Raw genomic sequence first — 18,486 nt, 5'->3', positions numbered from 1 at the left:
AGGAGCGCGTCCGCCCTCCAGGCTGGTAAGAAGCGAAAGACCCTGGTACAAGTTTCGCTCAAACGGAGGAGCGAGAGGCCGGAAATAGTGCATATCCTGAGGTAACCAATCACGCAATCAAATTTACTCCCGACTTTCACATTCACCAATAATATCTCTTATTCCTACCAATGAGTGTGCTCTTCAAGATCTTTCTTTTTACGTGCCAGGCTGAGTGGCTCAGACGGTTAAGGCGCTGGCCTTCTAACCCCAACTTGGCAGCTTCGATCCTGGCTCAGTCCGGTGTATTTGAAGGTGCTCAAATATGACAGCCTCGTGTCGGTAGATTTACTGACACGTAAAAGAACTCCTGCGGGACTAAATTCCGGCACCTCAGCGCCTCCGAAGACCGTAAAAGTAGTTAGTGGGACGTAAAGCAAATAACATTATTATTATCATTATTATCTTTTTACGTAACAGGAAGCGACTGGAAATATACTTCCAGAAACAGCACGTTGCAGTACAGTCTGTTTCACAAGTAAAACACTATAGCTTGCAGATACCAGTTACAACAAAACTTTCTCATATTAATAATAACAATTTTGTACACACAAAAAAAAACTAATTTTCAATATGGTTATTCTTCATTAAGGTTCATGATTTCTTTTCTTCATAGGTCTAAAAACAATATCTTGTACATCATCATAATCAAAATTTTCCAATCAATAAGTCCAGTGTCCATTTCTTTGAAGGAGATATTTTATACAACATTATAAGCAAAATGAATTTTTGAAACAATTCAGTGTTTTTCCGTCTTTTCCCCACAGCTGTCCCCAGTCCGGCCACATCCTCCCCCCACTTAAAATTGAGCCAGGGCTCAATAAAAAAAACTTTAAATTTTGGGGAGCAAGGCGTACACGACACAACACTTTAACATCTTGATGCCGTTCTCAACTGGAGCATCCATTATGCACTGAAGTATTCCATCTTGACCTCTCTTTTCGCTGACTTGTGTAGCTGCTGACACCAGTTGGTTGCCAACAAACTCCCATACACTTTCAGTCCAACCATGGTAATCTGGTAACCTTCAACCCAGCTCTCCCATCTAGTGAACTGACTGGAAACAGACTGATGTATCGTGAAGTGTGGTGTAACTGTCGCAAGCTGGAACATTCCAACAACTCTGTCCCCGAATTGTATGGTAGTGACCAAGTGACTTACTGCGGTCTCCAGGCAGGCACAGTAGTTTGTAAGCAGATGGATGAAAGTTCTGCAGCACAGATACGCAGCAGAAAAGAGGAATAGATGAAGTAAGGCCAGTGTCCAACCATTCTGAAGTGTTTTAATGAAGAACTGAAGAAGTTAATGATGTTTTTTTAAATATTTATTTTACTCTAGGTAGTTAAATTAGCGTCATCCAACTGGTGGCTCAATAGCTCCATCAGGAGACTCCCACCCACACTTGGGACTTGGGATACCAGGAACCCAGGGCAAGCACTATTCCTTAATTTCTAAAAAAAGGAGAAAATATAAAAATGAAAACCTATAGGAGTTTACCCTAAACCCATAAAATTACAGTATAAAAACAGAATTTTACATAATTCAAAATTTAAAGAAAAATTCATTTATCAGAAAAAACATATATTAATGAGGATACAGTACGAATACATTACGACTCACAAAAATACACTTACATACAATTTACTACCAAACAATCTCAGCACAGCAGGTATGGCAGGTCAGCACAGAAGAGAAACATCCTCCACGTAAATAAAATTACCCAAACTAGACCTTCCTTACCAACTGAAATGCTACACACATAAAACTTTACCATTTAGCACAAATTAATGTACCAACCATATCCTCATTTAATATTCAAATTTAATTTGGAGCTACCAACCTTAGGTGCTTTCTTAATTTTTCAGGGAAGGAAAACAAATTGGAGGTTAAATTTTGAATATTGCAAGTGAATCCAAACTAGGGTGATAATTACACTTTACTGTATTAGCTTGCAATGTTGCTCACATGACCCTTCGAAGGACAAGTCACAAAATTGAGGTTAGTAAGTCACTATCCACTTCATCGTGCCATTATGCACATTACTTTAAAAATTTAGTACTGACAAGTCACATTACGTAGCATGTGTTATCACACCAGACAAGAAAATGCAATAAGCCTGAATACTGAATTGAAGATTACATTAAATTTACAGTTAAGAGGTGTATCCAAATGAAAAATAAAAATAGTTCAAGAGTGCACATACCAGAATCTGACTGATATAGAAAATAAAAAGACACAAGTAATACCTTCATACCAGAAATTATCAGGTCACAGCATGACACACCAAGGTTACCATGCATATCTATCCTCCAACGAACAACAGTATAAGGACACCGTACACACAAACACACAAGTGCGATGACCCCAAATCAAGAAGTACCAGCAACAGAAAAAGGCAAACATAACCTTCAATTCTACAGTAGAAGTCCGCTGTAGTGAGTGCAGCATATAACGAGAACCCCACTATAATTGCAATTTTTGTCTGTCCCTTCAAAATTCCTGTTTTAAATTGTGTTTTATCCTTCGGTTACAGCGAGAGCCTTATCACTGACGTATCCGTTATTGCAAACGATTTTTTCTGTTATCGATATTTATGCACCCAGTGATTATGTTGCATCAGTTGACTCATCCAATTGCAGCACAAACATAGAACTTTCTATAATTTCAGAAATAACAGCTGCCAAAATGCCATTACTCTAAAATATGACTTTGAACTATTGTATTGGAGAGCGATATTGGATTAATCTTAGCCACGTGTTGCTCACCAATAATGAGCGACGCTGCATCACACAATGATTTCCTCACTATGTCCACGAGCGAGTTGTCTCGTTGACATTCGAAGGCGATTAAATTGAAATGATAAATATGGTAGTTCAACCTATTCAATACAAGTAAATAAGAGATGTAGAGATTACATTCTTATTTAATTAAAAATGGAAATAGTACCGGTTTCAACCCCAGTCTGGGTCATCATCAGCCGATTATAACTCGAAAAACAATGCATAAGTAAGAAAGAAGTTAACTGTCAAGTCCACACAATATCAGTTGAAGAGGTAATATAAAAATGACAAGGGTAGGCACTGTTAAATTTAGACGAAGTGGAATGTAAGTCACTTAAAAGAAGTAATGCGTAATCTTCCGAGCATTAGCACGGCACACACATTGTTTGCCACTGTCTCACAATGTTCACGAAAAGCAGAGAACAGTTAAATGAGCCAGACTGCATACACCGTCAGGCACAAAGTCACAACACAATCCAAATATGAAGATCTAAAGTCATGAAGAAGCCGAAGACGAGCAGCTCAACCGAAGTAACTTGCAAGCTTCAGAAGATCGGCGCGGTGTTTACAACGTCAAGTGCTGTAGTTTCATACGCTGACGGAGATTGAAGGATAGATTAATGATCATGTTTTTGCTTAGTTCACGAAAATGTACCTATATATATACTTGTAATATGATTCAATGTAATTGAATACGTAATTATGATCTTGAAGAATTTTTAGAACAGTTGACGTCAACTACAGCACTTGACGTTGTAAACACCGCGCCGATCTTCTGAAGCTTGCAAGTTACTTCGGTTGAGCTGCTCGTCTTCGGCTTCTTCATGACTTTAGATCTTCATATTTGGATTGTGTTGTGACTTTGTGCCTGACGGTGTATGCAGTCTGGCTCATTTAACTGTTCTCTGCTTTTCGTGAACATTGTAAGACAGTGCCAAACATTGCTTATGCCGTGCTGATGCTTGGAAGATTACGCATTACTTCTTTTAAGTGACTTACATTCCACTTCGTCTAAATTTAACAGTGCCTACCCTTGTCATTTTTATATCGCCTCTTCAACTGATATTGTGTGGACTTGACCGTTAACTTCTTTCTTACTTATGCATTGTTTTTCGAGTTATAATCGGCTGATGATGACCCAGACTGGGGTTGAAACCGGTACCATTTCCATTTTTAATTAAATAAGAATGTAATCTCTACATCTCTTATTTACTTGTATTGAATAGGTTGAACTACCATATTTATTATTTCAATTTAACTGTGATACTTTTCAATACGGAACAATGAAATTTTTATCTTTAAATTCGAAGGCGATGTCGGAGTCGATAAGTAATACCCGTCAACTGCTGTTCCGTAAAGAAAATTCAAAATGAAAGAGAGCTTTTTTGTGTAATGTGTAAATAACATGTTACACCTCGAAGATATGGCAGCGTGCATCATTGATTTCAGAGGTTAGTTTATATTTTCTCACGTCTGTTAAATTTCAGAAACTCTTGTTATCATGTAAATTTATAGCGAGAAGGGTATATTTCTACTGGCGCAAGAAATACGTATGTATTCACGATAAATATAGTACGTTTAAGTTAGGTTAGGTGACGCTGTTTGAATAAGAAAACTGAAATGTTTGCCACAAAATGCAATCGATCATCATCATTTTCAGTATGGTATAGTTTTCTCCTTATGTGCATTTGCGAGCTCTCTCGTTGACGACATTCGAAGGCGATGTTGGAGTTGATTAGTAGTACCCATTGACTGCTGTTCTCTGAAGGAAATTCGAAATGAAAGTGGATAACATGTTTTCTTAATAAATGCATAAATAACGTGCTGTAAAAAAAATGCATTTAGTGGTCCGCAACATGGACGCTTTAAATAAGTCGTAGATGAAATTGTGAGGTACGTGCACGAAAAACGGAATTGCCATACTTCGGCGCAATAAACTTGTTCGTTGACAGTCGATGTCCGCGATTAGGCCTATACATCGCTAGCCGCTGAAGATAGCCGAAGCCAGCAAGTGAGACGTGCGTGTAGCAGCAGCAAATTATATCTGATGCTGAGCGAAAGTAACAGCAGGAAGATTATTTTCTTGATGGATCGTCGTATTGTAGAGACGCGTGGAATAGGTATTGCCGGCATATTTTCAACGGGTTCTCTTCGATATTATGGTGCCAATTTTAAGTTAATGGTTATTAAACATGTTGAAATAAAGAATAATTGTGCAGCCGCAAAATAATACGCCATAATTAAAGCCAATGTTCGGCGTCTAAAAATAGTCTGAAATGCGTACTGTATAAGAAAGGCATTCATATGATTTTACAAAGCAATTTTTAAGACTGATTTAAAACTTTTGAAGGAAAAAGTGGGGGTTGTGTTGGATTCGGAGAAATAGGTACTATAATTTTTTCAGAATGAAATTAAACATACGCTTTCGCGTAGTATCAGATTTCAAAAAATAACAAACAAGTAAGCTGTAGTGTGTATATTATCCGCGAAAATGCAAGTTTTGAACAAACTCATTGCCGTTTCATACTGACTTTTATGTGTGTGGGGGTTTTGCCGACTTTTACAAAAAATTGGATATAACAACAATCCGTTAATAGTGAGTAAATTTTTTGATGTTATGAATTATCGCTATAATGGACTTCTACTGTACTGTACCAATATCGTACTCCCGGGAGGGCGATAAACCCTCAGCACCTTAAGTCCTAAGTCTCAATCCACTTGCCTCACCAAGGCACCCAAGACAAATACAAATGACATCCACCATATTTACAATATTTATAATCCTTTGCAGCCCTGAAGATGGTTTTCCGTGGTTTCCCATTTTCACACCAGCTGTACGTTAAGGCCATGGCCGCTTCCTTCCAACTCCTAGGCCTTTCCTATCCCATCGTCGCCATAAGACCTATCTGTATCAATGCGATGTAAAACCAATAGAAAAAAAAAAAAAAACAACCAATATTTACAACTATGGATGGACAGATATGACAAGGCTCGATACCAAATTTAGAAACCTTACGCAACCCACAGGACCCCATAATGGAGCAAACGGAATAAATTAATTTAGAAAAGACAGTAATTCTGAAACTGATTAGAAAATAAACACCGTGAAAATTAAAATAGAATAATTAAGAAATATCAGTTAAAGAGCTTTTATTGAAACGTGATACCTGCAAATTTGCCACAAAATTTTACAATGAACTTTGAATACTGACGAACAAATCTTAATGACCTGCGATGTAAATTAAATAAACAGCTCAGGGTAATGATACGGAAACCAAACGTTTGAAGAAAACCCTTCTAGCACATAGTTCACAATAATTAATGGACAATATCTTACATCTAACCATCTAATACCAAGAAAAAGATTACAAAAGAATTTCGTATCAGATGAACGCCAGACTTCAAATATGTGTCGGACCAATCAGGCAATCGAATTTACTCCCGACTTTCACATTCACCAATAATATCTCTTATTGCTACTAGTGAGAGTTCTCTTCGAGATCTTCCTTTTTACTTAACAGGAAGCGACTGGAAATATACTTCTAAAAACGGCACGTGGCAGTACAGTCTCTTTGACAAGTAAAATATTAAAGCTTGCAGATACCACTTACAACAAAACTTTCACATATGAATAATAACAATTTTGTACACACACACAAAAAAATTCTATTTGGTTATTCTTCATTAAGGTTCATAATTTATTTTCTTCATAGGTCTAAAAAGAGTATCTTATACATCACCATAATCAATATTTTCCAATCAATAAGTCCAGTGTCAATTTCCTCGAAAGGGATATTTTATACAACATTATAAACAAAATTAATTTTTGAAACAACAAATAATTTTTTCCATCTTTTCCCCACAGCTATCCCCACTTCGGCCACAAATATAGCAGAAGTTAAAACTTCTCCCCGTTTGGCGTACATAACTAGCTTTACAGTCGATGCACTTCAATCTATACAGTAGATACCTTAATGGTTATATCTGTTGGACGTGTTAACTGACTTAGAATTATGGAAAATGAAATAGTTATTGTTAGATGTTATGAATGCTTTTTTGAGATTACATTTTTTGAATAAGTTGATAATGTGATGGGTATTGATGTTATTGAAAGTGAAGGAGGCATATTCATTTTTGAATTTGTCCTCTTCAACTAGGCTAGACTTTAGTTTGTATTTTACTTTAGAAATAATTTTATTTATAAATTCCTTGTTATAACAGTTATTTCTAGCTATTATGTGAGTGATATTTATTTCTTTGTTGAGGTTTTTGGGGAGATAATGGGATGTTAAAAGCTGTATGGATATGCTGTAGTATGCAGCCCTTTTTTTTTTTAGCATTGGGGTGAGTAGTATCTTGTTTGAAGTTTGGGAGGGTTTCCTTTAAATGTTGTATGATACATGATCATAATATCTGTTAACTGTTAGATCAAGGTAAAGGTGCGGTCTGTTTCTGTTGTAAATTTTGTGTGTGTTGATCTAAAGCATTCAGTTGTTCTAAGATAGAATTAGCATTGGTGAAGCATTCGTCTACTATGGCAAAGACATCTTCTACAAACCTAGACTATAAAAATATATTGTTGATTTTATCTATTTTAGAGTACTCTAAGTGGTCTAAATAGATCTCTGCTAGGATACCCGAGACCGGTAATCCCATGGGAACTCCATGTTCTTGATAGATGCTATTGTTGAACCAAAAATAGTTGTTGTTAAGGACAAATATGAATATATTTAGATATTCTTCAATCTCTATCAGACTCAGTTTGTCATGTTGCTTCAAATTGGTTTCTACTAAGGTTATGGTTGTCGTGTCCCCCCTCCCAGTACAAATGTCATCCATACAATAGCTAGAAATAATGGTTACAGTAAAGAATATGTGAATAAAATCATTGTGTGATGCAGCGTCGCTCATTATTGGTGAGCAACACGTGGCTAAGATTAATCCAATATCGCTCTCCAATACAATAGTTCAAAGTCATATTTTAGAGTAATGGCATTTTGGCAGCTGTTATTTCTGAAATTAAAGAAAGTTCTATGTTTGTGCTGCAATTGGATGAGTCAACTGATGTAGCTTTGCGTTCACAATTACTGGTATTTACTCGGTACATTGAAGATGACTGTGTAAAATAGGATACTTGTTCTGCAAGTCTTCGCCCACTACTACTCGCGGCAAAGACTTACTCAAAACGCTAAAACGGTTTATTGAGGAAAAAGGATTGGACTGGTCAAAGCTAGTTGGTGCCTTCCATGATGTGTGTTCGTTCTGGATTTCAAGCACTCATTTTTTATCTTATCACTGCTTGGTACACAGTTACGCTTTGCCTGTTAAGATGCTTCCTTCAGATTTACCAACCACGCTGAGTGTCGGGGAAAATTTTTAAACAGGATTTTCTGAGCTCCGTGAAGAAATAGGATTGTTTCTCGTAAACCAGATGACACAAAATAGAAATAGATTTGTACTCAAAAATAAAAGACAAAATATTTGTCAAAATACTGGCATATCTTGCTGATTTTTTAAAGGGAAATTAACAGTCTGAATATATCATTACAAGGAAATATGACGAATGTCTTAACAGCACAGGATAAAGTTGCAAGTTTTCTGCGTAAATTGTAACTTTACCAATGCAGAGTTCAAGTTAGCGATAAGTCATTGTTTACAGAACTGTGCGAGCAGTTGGTAAATAACGAATCTGAAAAAAATTACGTTTGAAAATTGCGTGATTCACCATTTATCTGCAGTAATAGACTCACTGCAGCAATATTTCCTGGACATGGACCTTCGTCAGTCCAATTCTTGTATATTAAGACCATTTTCTACCAATGATGAAATTTTTAAAGATGAAGATATGTCAGCCAAAGTAGAATTTCTCGGACTACGCAAGGATCACACTTTCAAAGTGGAATTTCAAAATTATGACCTTAGTGCATTTTGGCGAAATGTAGGTGGTGAATTCCTATTATAACTGACAGAGCTCTAAGAATGATAATACCGAGCTCGATAGCTGCAGTCGCTTAAGTGCGGCCAGTATCCAGTAGGAAGAGGCCTACAAGGAACCGAGGGACTAAGTTTAAAACTTTTATGATCTTTCACTTTTAAATTTGTTTTTTACAGGGCATTCTCCAACTTCAGTTTACTTCTTTTTTTTTTTTTCACACATTAATGTTTCTCACCCACAACCAAAATTCAAAATAGACACAGTATTGACAATTCATTAATTCACAGCTCTTCCAACTTAACAACTACCATAGTAACAAAGGAAGTTCCCTCGTAATTGACGTTTTTACAATATAACATCTAGTAAGCCAGTTCCTCAAGCATAACATTATTCTAAATCTTATTTAAGATAGCATGCTTACATTTTACACTGAAATAATTGGTGCACAGCAAGTTTATAAATCCTATTTTACCATGAAAAGAACATTTTAAAGACATTAACAGTGATATCAATTAATAAGTGAAGAATGCTATTTTAGAATTTGAGTATATTTGTGTTCAGCTGAGGATGGCCTATTTTTAAGACCAAAACTAGTACATTGACTCAGTTTGAAATAAAATTGTATTTTTTATAGAATATTTTATTGATTACATGGAAACATCCCCTCCTTGTATTTTAATGAATTAAGGAATCATCAATACGAAAAACATTAAATTGATACCGTATTGCTGAAACAATATGCAATTCTTTCTCATTGGTAGATCAATTTGTGGCCTCGATAAAAAAAATTTCTTCAATCTCCTTCGAGAGTACAGTTATTTAGATCAACCGCACCTAATATCTCTTTTCCTCCTGCGCCATTGTTAACTCATTGGGGAATGTGGCTGGATGCAACATTGTATTATGCTTGACACATATCTTCATATCTGCCCATTTATCTTTCTTCTGAGTGTTCCCTCATAAGTTTGTGAAAAGCCTTTGAGCAAATTTTGTGTTTTCCCAAATCAGCTTGTAAATTGTTCTTTTTTGCACTATCTTTTTCAGATTTAATCTGAAAGAGCATTCAAGTGCAGAAACTACAAGCATCTGTAGATGAAACCCAGTGTTGAACTGTGTACAGAAAATATTCTGGGAGAACCATTTTTTCACTTTCAAGTGTGTGGGAACACTCACATTAAATATTTTGTGGAATCTGTTTATGTTTTATTCTGCTGGTGGATAAAGCCTCCAACTTTTATTCTTGTTGTAATGTGATTTCCCTTCTTCTTAACTAAGAAATAAACGTAGTCACTTTTTCTTTCTTTTCAGCAAACAGGGCACTCTTTCTTTTCCTGACTCTCTTCTCTTGAACACCTTAACCATTCTTAACAGCTTTGGATATATTATTAATCCTGGTGTGGCTTATCCCAAACAGTTTCTGAAAAAATTTTGAACAGATCATTTTTGCTTGATCACTAGTTTTCACCCAGAAAAGAACAAATAACTCCTATAGCTAAACTCATCAGCTGTATTCTGTTCTTATGAGTTCGATTGTACTGTGCAATAATATCAACTTTTTCCTTTCAACAAACGAAAGATGAGGATATAGCCTTCCATTTATTTATTACAATTGACGGTTTACTGAAGTACTTTTCTTTTTACAGTGGGCTTTGCGTCGCACTGACACAGGTCTTATGGCGACAATGGGACAGGAAAGGTCTAGGAGTCAATTATCAATCGCTACAAACATCAGTCACTACCGATCTGCATTTAGGGCAGTCACCCAGGTGGTACCCCTACCTGTTGTTTTCCTAGCCTTTTCTTGAATGATTTCAAAGAAATTGAAATTTTCCTGAACATCTCCCTTGGTAAGTTATTCCAATACCTAACTCCCCTTCCTATAAACGAATCCCCATAAGGCACTTTCACCCCATTGACACAGTAATTAAAACTGAGAGGACTTTTCCTATTCTGAAACTCACAACCTGACTTTTAACCCCGGTTATCACCATACCATTACCTGCTGTCCATCTCACAACATTATCGAGGTCACGTTGCAGTTGCTCACAATCTTGTAACTTATTTATTACTCTGTACAGAATAACATCATCTGCAAAAAGCCTTATCTCTGCTTCCACTTCTTTACACATATCATTGATATATGTAAGTAAACATAAAGGTCTAATAATACTGCCTCGAGGAATTCCCCTCTTAATTATTACAGGGACAGATAAAGCTTCGCCTACTCTAATTCTCTGCGTTCTGTTTTCTAGAAATATAGCCACCCATTCAGTCTCTCTTCTAGTCCAATAGCACTCATTTTTGCCAGTAGTCTCCTGTGATCTACCCTATCAAATGCCTTAGATATGTCAATAGCGATACAGTCCATTTGACCTTGTGAATTGATATGTGCTATATCTTGCTGGAATCCTACAAATTGAGCTTCAGTGGAATAACCTCTCCTAAAACTGAACTGCCTTCTATCGAACCAGTTATTAATTTTGCAAGCCTGTCTAATATAATCAGAAAGAATGCTTTCCCAAAGCTTACATGCAATGCATGTCAAACTGACTGGCCTGTAATTTTCAGCTTTGTGTATCACCCTTTCCTTTGTATGAAGGGGCTACTACAGCAGTTGCCATTCATTTAGTATAGCTCCTTAGTGCAAACAATAATCAAATAAGTACTTCAGATATGGTACTGTATCCCAACCCACTGTCTTTAGTATATCGCCAGAAATCTTATCAATTCCAGACGCTTTTCTAGTTTGCAACTTTTGTATCTTATTGTAAATGTCATTGTTATCATAGGTAAATTTTAATACTTCTTTCGCATTAGTCACCTCCTCTATCTGGACATTATCCTTATACCCAACAATCTTGACATACTGCTGACTGAATACTTCTGCCTTTTGAAGATCCTTCCTATACACACTCTCCTTGTTCATGAATGATTCCTGGAATGTCATTCTTGGAACCTGTTTCTGCCTTAAAGTACCTATACACACCCTTCCATTTTTCACTAAAAATTTGTATGACTGCCAATTATGCTTGCCATCATGTTATCCTTGGCTGACTTCTTTGCTAGATTCAATTTTCTATTAAGTTCCTTCAATTTCTCCTCACTTCCACAGCCATTTCTTAGTTCTTTCCAGTCCGGACCTCCTTCTTAGTCTCTTTATTTCTCTGTTATAATAAAGTGAGAAGGAAACGGCCGTGCCCTTAATTAAGGTACAGCCCCAGCATTTGCCTAGTGGAAAATGGGAAACCACAGAAAACCGTCTTCAGGGCTGCCGACAGTGGGGTTTGAACCCACTATCTCCCTATGCGAGCTCACAACTGCATGCAGCGCACATCCAACTTGCTCGGTTACTGATTTACTCCGCTGTTCACAGCAGGTAATGATGTCCTAGTAATAACATGGTAATGTAGCAATTTCTCCTGAAATCTGTTAGCAGTATTACCTATAAACAAAAATTCAACCTACCTCATACAACGCAATATACAAAAGATGTAAGAACAATGTGCGCTGCCTGTGGAAACTTGCCCTTGTGCTTCAACCCCTATTTCGAGGCATACCGTACTAAACTCAACATGTAAAGGTAAGACACAATACCTTTCATGAGTAATTCAAAAATATTTTTTTCCAAAATACAAGGCATGTTTGATGAGAATAATTTGTGATAAATCTACATCCATAACATGCGGTGGGCATTTTCTGGTCGGCAGTGATTTGTCGTCCATAACAGGGAATGGGTTAAGGAGTTGTTGGCAAAGAAAGACGAATTGAAGGTAGGAAAGAAAAGAAACCGAACAGCTTTAAGAAGTTGAGATCTAAGAAGTAACATGGAGCTATTTCCTACTTTATTTGAATGGCTTAAAATGTTCTGCATAACTTACTCTTCAGACATGAATGTAGATTTTTTTTAATGCCCACCAAGCAAACTGGTTGTGCAGTACAGATCAAGTAACTTTTCCTAGCCCTTAACGACCCTAGCATCACTGAAAACGTGTCTCTGTTAGTGCAGTTTTAAGCACATAGCAAAGTGGTAAATATTTCAGATTTTGAAATGAATTAAGCATTATTGTTCAACATATGATATTATCCAAAGTTAATTACATAACCATACATAAATGGTGTTTATAAAAGAAAAAATATAATAAATTAAAAGCCCACCTGGTTACCATGATCGTTAAGGCGTTAAGTCTATATGGTCTGACCCCATGGTTACTCGGTTCAAGTCCCGTTCGTCGAAAAAATGTCACCATCAGAATGTTGTCAGCGGGGTAGGAGAGGTAGTGATGTACAATTTCTAATCGCTAGATTGTGTTCTAGAACCTCTCTGCATTGTTCATATGGAGTGAGGGCGTATGACGCTGTTGATGGCGATTCGTCCGTCGGCGTGTGCAGAAGTGACGCTGAGTGATATGTGCAGTATTATTATATTTTTGGTGGTAAAGAGTGCAGTGCAATACTCCAAAAGTGCTACAATCGCTTCAGATAACCCTCCTGGATACCTGGAAAACATAATTCTATTGGAAAAACTATTGGTGAGTGAAACATGTACTCTTAACGGTTTGACGTGGTGCAGTGCTGAAAGTCTGGGGATGGCAGCCATAGGTCGGCCTCGGCGAAGGGACGGGAGCGGTGTTGTCAGACTGCCTGTAGATAATCAGCCACTGCTCTGCTTGGCACTTGCCCTAAGTGGGGACATCGAACTAAACCCGGGTCCACAACAGTGCACAATTTGCGGAAATAGTGGTAGGAGGAACCAATTATTTGTCCACTGTAATAATTGCTCGCTAAAAGGCCATAGAACCTGCGCAAAAGTCTCAGTGTCTGAATTCAGAAAAATAAAGAACGGTTCCCGTACATGGTTATGCTGGAAGTGTGAAATGCCGCTGTTATCAGACTCGTTCTTTACAGTTACCAGTGATACGCCCAGTGACTTAGTAAATAATTCTAATTGTACATATGTAAATAAAAATATATCACTTTTTGCCTTCAATGCGCGCAGTATTATGCGACCTGGACGGTTACAAAATATCCACGCATCGCTTGAAAGCCTTGACCCGACCATCGTATGTGTCAATGAGACGTGGTTGTCCAGCAAAATTAATGACTCAGAAGTGTTCCCTGACTCGCTGATATTGTTCCGTACGGACCGATCCCACCGCTCTGCAGGGAGAGTTCTAATTGCAGCCAAGCCAGAATGTAATCCAACTAGAGTTCATCACCTGGAGACAGCAGCCGAAGCACTGTGAGTGGAAGTGACGTGCAACAAACGCAAATTCCTTATTGGATCAATTTATCGCGCCCCTAAGTCGTCGCCGGAAATGAACGATGAACTAATCCTCTCTCTCGAGCGTGTGCAACATGTACAACAAAATTACGATGCCATTTATATTGTCGGTGATTTCAACTTAGAAATTACGGTGTCCAGAAATGCTGCACCTGTTCCAAATAACCCCCTCGCCAATAAATTCCTTTCCGCTTTCTATGATTTATTCCTTCATCAATTAATGTTTGAAGCCACGCGTATTACGCAAACAACACGCTCAACCCTTGACCTTTTCCTAAGTAATATACCACAGTCCGTCCAATCTCTTAATACTATTCCTGGATTCTGTGACCATCAGGCAATTCTCGCAACACTGACCCATATAAACCCCCCCCCCCCCCTAAACTCCATACCAGAACAGTTTATAATTTTTCCCGAACAAACTGGAACGATTTATCCACTTCACTATCCAACCGCCTCCCCGTTCTCCCCTCAGATTTCACCGGCAGTACTGACATAAACAAGATGTGGAACGACTGGAAGAAAATTTTCTTTCAATGCGTAGAAGAAACCACACCAACAGTAAATATAACCAGCAGGCGGAAATCTCCATGGATTACCAAGGAGATAGTGCGAGAAATTCGAAGAATGGACCGCCTGTACCAGAAATGGAAAAGAAATCCAATCGATTATGAGTGGGAGAAATACAGGCTGGCTAGGAACAAGGCTAAACAATCCATCAGAGATTCCTACGATTCTTACATCCACAGTCTCAACACCAACTCCAAGGAACTCTGGGCCCTTCTCAGAAGTAAAGGTTGCAACAGAGCTCCATCTGTATTTAAACATAACGGTACGGCAGTCTCCACACCACAAGAAATTGCAGACACCTTCAACAGGAAATTTAAAAGTAACTTCTCCGTACCTACTGAGGAAGAGAACATGCTATATTCAAGGACAACATCTACCCCTCTCTTCCCCCTAACCAACCTGTATTTCTCAACGAATGAAGTAAAGGAGAGCCTTCTGAAAACAAGACCTCATGCCGCGACCGGGCCGGACCGAGTGCCAGCAAGAATTCTCAAGAATTGTGCAGTCGCCTTGGCGCCCTCGCTTTGCGCTCTCTTCAACTATTCCATTAATACCGGGTCTGTACCTTTGGAGTGGAAAGAAGCCAACGTAGTGCCAGTTTTCAAAGATGGAGATAAGGAAAACGTAGACGATTACCGCCCAGTTTCTATAACTTCAGGGGTCTGTAAATGTATGGAACGTCTAGTTGCTAAATATATGTTGGATTTTCTCAAGGAGAGAAACCTGCTGAACTCAAACCAGCACGGCTTCATTCCGAGAAAATCCTGCACAACACTTCTAACAAAAGTCATTGATGACTGGCAGTTCTCTTTGGAGCAGACTGATGTCTCACAAATAGACTGTGTGACTCTGGACTGGAGCAAAGCTTTTGACCAGGTGTCACATCAAAGACTTCTGTTAAAACTTAGCAACTACGGCATTCAGGGTAAACTGCTGTCATGGTTGAGGTCATTTTTGGTGGGTCGAACGCAATGTGTTGTGTACGGAGGAGCCAAATCAGACCAAACCTCAATTACTTCTGGAGTAATTCAAGGCAGTGTGATAGGGCCCCTCCTGTACACGATTTATGCTCTCGACTTACCGGATTGTGTAAATTCGACCATGGCGCAGTATGCCGATGACACAGTCATTTACAGAGCCATGAAAAACAGTGACGATATTATAAAATTCCAATCGGATCTGGATAGTATAGCTCTGTGGTGTGAGGTAAATAGAATGTATATAAATATTAAGAAGTGTAAATATATAAGACTAAGCAGAGCTAAACAACCACTCCAGAACCAACCTACTCTATGTGGAATCCAACTGCCGACTTCTAACTCCATCAGACTGCTTGGTATTCACATTACAGACAATCTGAAATGGAATAAACCCGTGGAGGAAGTGAGGTGTAAGGCATACCGGGCGCTAGGTTTCGTCCGTAGATGTCTCTCGGGAGGAAGAAGTAAAGCCCTACGAACGGCTTATATTTCCCTTGTGCGGCCCATACTATTATATGGCCTTCCTTCCTGGCATCCAACTACAACGGAAAACATGAGGAAACTAGAAGGTATCCAGCGACGAGCAGAACGTTTAATTAACAAACACATCCCTTTAAACACAGCCAGGTCATTGCCACCAGTTAATTCGTTATGTACACAAATAAATGTAGCCTTCCTTAGGAAATCCCTGGCAGATAACACACACCTCTCCCCTTTCCACCGCCTGCAGCTCAATTACCGCTCTGTTAAAAGAGGCCAAGGAGTTACTCTTGTCCCTCCCTTCGCTAGAACAACCTCATACTTAAATGGGTTTTACTCAAGGGCTGCTCGTACCTGGAACCTTATACCATCTGAGGTAAAGCTACTTCCTCTTCCTCACTTCCTCCGCGAAGTAAAGAAAATGTATATGTAAATAGAAACCCATCTGCGATGTATATAACTTGTATAAATTAGAATTGCAAGAAGGATGGGTGCAAGTACAGGTGTATGTGGGCGAATGTGTATGCGTGCGCGTGTGGGAGTGGTTGTGAATGAGTGTGTATATAGGGGTCTGAGTGAGAGTATAAATGGCTGGGTGTTCTTTAATATTTTCAGGATAAATCAAGATAATTATTATTCTAAGGGTACTGTGTTTGTAGTGTAAATATGTAAATTTAAAATTGTCTACATAAGTTTGTATGTAAATATTCAGTAGAGTTTATGTACACATGTGGAGATGGAGGCACTTCCGTGTATGTGGGGCTTGCCCTTTCTCCATCTACCACCCCTAAATTGTACATGTACAATTTAAGGAAAATAAATAATAATAATAATAATAATAATAATAATAATAAATAGGAAGACCTGCACCAGGCGAGCCGAACATGTCTTTGGACACTCCCGGCACTAAAAGCCATACGATAAATAAGTATAATAGATCCACCCTGGTAGAGACGTATTCAGGGAATTTTTTAAATCAAGGATTAATCAGGAAATTTTATGTAGATGTACTAATACCTCGTATCTTGCGTACAATCAGTTGAAAATGACTGATCTGGGTTACTCATAACTGTGCTGATGGATATTGTGAAAATATTTGAGAAGATATTGTCTCTTAGTAGAACATCATTAGAACGAAATCCTAGGTTTGTGACAAAATTCTAAAAACAGCCACAAAGTCTTTAACTGTTGGAAAGCTCTTCAGAAAAAATGGTACCTTTCATTATATTGCTCAAATCTTTACAAACAGGAATCGCCCACTGTCATTATGGTTCTAAGGATTCTGAATGATTTGTCTGCTTTACGATAGCAATTGTCCTTAGTAATTCAAGATCTGACTCTGACCTATAGCTGTAAGAGAAGTTTAGATTTTCGCAGTATATCCTAGGCCTACGCTTGTTCTCCGTCATCCAGTTGAGAACTGGAAAATAATGGTCATCTTGGTGAAATTTCATTTTACTCATTTGGAAAACTGCCTTTGATGACTCCCAAGGATGACTTTCATTTCAACTCATTCTGGTTTAAAACTGTTTCATTTTATTGTACCTGTACTTAATGAGAGAATTTCAAATAAAGTAGTGTTAATATTGTATTTTTTGTTTCAATAGGCTGTTTCAGTGGCAGACGATGATATCAAACGACAGGAAGAGAGGGTAGCAAGTGCTCGCAAGAAGCTACAAGATGCCCTAAGAAGAGTTGTTGCATAAGTGCTACTTTTTCCTTTGTAAAATAGTGTTAAATAAAATGTGGACATTTTAAAAGAAAGATGAGAAAATGTTGGGAAGACATTTCATCTTGTTTGAGATTCATGAATTTCTGAAATATTATTACAAGTTGGTTCCAGTACAATCTGTTACAGACCTGTCTTCTTCTCTGTTTACCTTTGGAGGAAAGAGTATTTTTAATGGAATGTGCAAACCCTTTTAAAGTATGTACAGCAATACTTTCATAGCCCAATTATTACTTCTGCCGTTTTGCATGTGTGTTTCACGACCTGATGTGTTGGTCACGTAAAGTAATGGTTACTGTTCTCTCAATATACTGTATTGTTTGAGAATTACTTGCACATGCTCATCTTCGTCGGTCCTGCATGACAGTCATAATATGAAGCTACAATAGGTCGTAGATATTAAATAATAAGGTTTTATGAATACAGGTTTTCAAATATAAATAAAGGCATGTTTGTAACAGTGATAATAGTCTAAATATAAATCTCAACATTTCTGTTCCCTTTATACTGTGGAATATAAAGGGTGAGTCAATAAGAACATCTTCCTCAAATCTCCAGATCCTTTAAAGACACCAACATTTGGGTTACATATTCTTTATTTAACATGATAAACTTCATTTTGTCTGTATTAAACTGAGATTATAAAGCTTTTAAAAGTTTTAGGGTCCACTGTATTCAGTACTATACAATTT

The 18,486-nt window shown here is 37.8% G+C and overlaps 1 protein-coding gene across 2 annotated transcripts in view; it reads left to right on the top strand.

Moving 5' to 3' along the window:
- Nucleotides 1-18,261, top strand: part of MBD-like (methyl-CpG-binding domain protein 2) — a 73,371-nt gene extending 55,110 nt beyond the window's left edge. For both annotated transcript variants that reach the window (XM_067149069.2, XM_067149076.2), the window contains one exon: nt 17,673-18,261. In XM_067149069.2, the coding sequence (XP_067005170.1) occupies nt 17,673-17,771 (99 nt within the window). In that variant the 3' untranslated portion in view covers nt 17,772-18,261. The remainder of the gene's footprint in view (nt 1-17,672) is intronic.
- Nucleotides 18,262-18,486: the final 225 nt, after the last annotated feature.

Source organism: Anabrus simplex, chromosome 1 (assembly GCF_040414725.1).
Source record: "Anabrus simplex isolate iqAnaSimp1 chromosome 1, ASM4041472v1, whole genome shotgun sequence".
NCBI classification, from domain to species: domain Eukaryota; kingdom Metazoa; phylum Arthropoda; class Insecta; order Orthoptera; family Tettigoniidae; genus Anabrus; species Anabrus simplex.
Note: the sequence above shows the minus strand (reverse complement) of the source record. Positions and strands in the feature narration are given on the sequence as shown.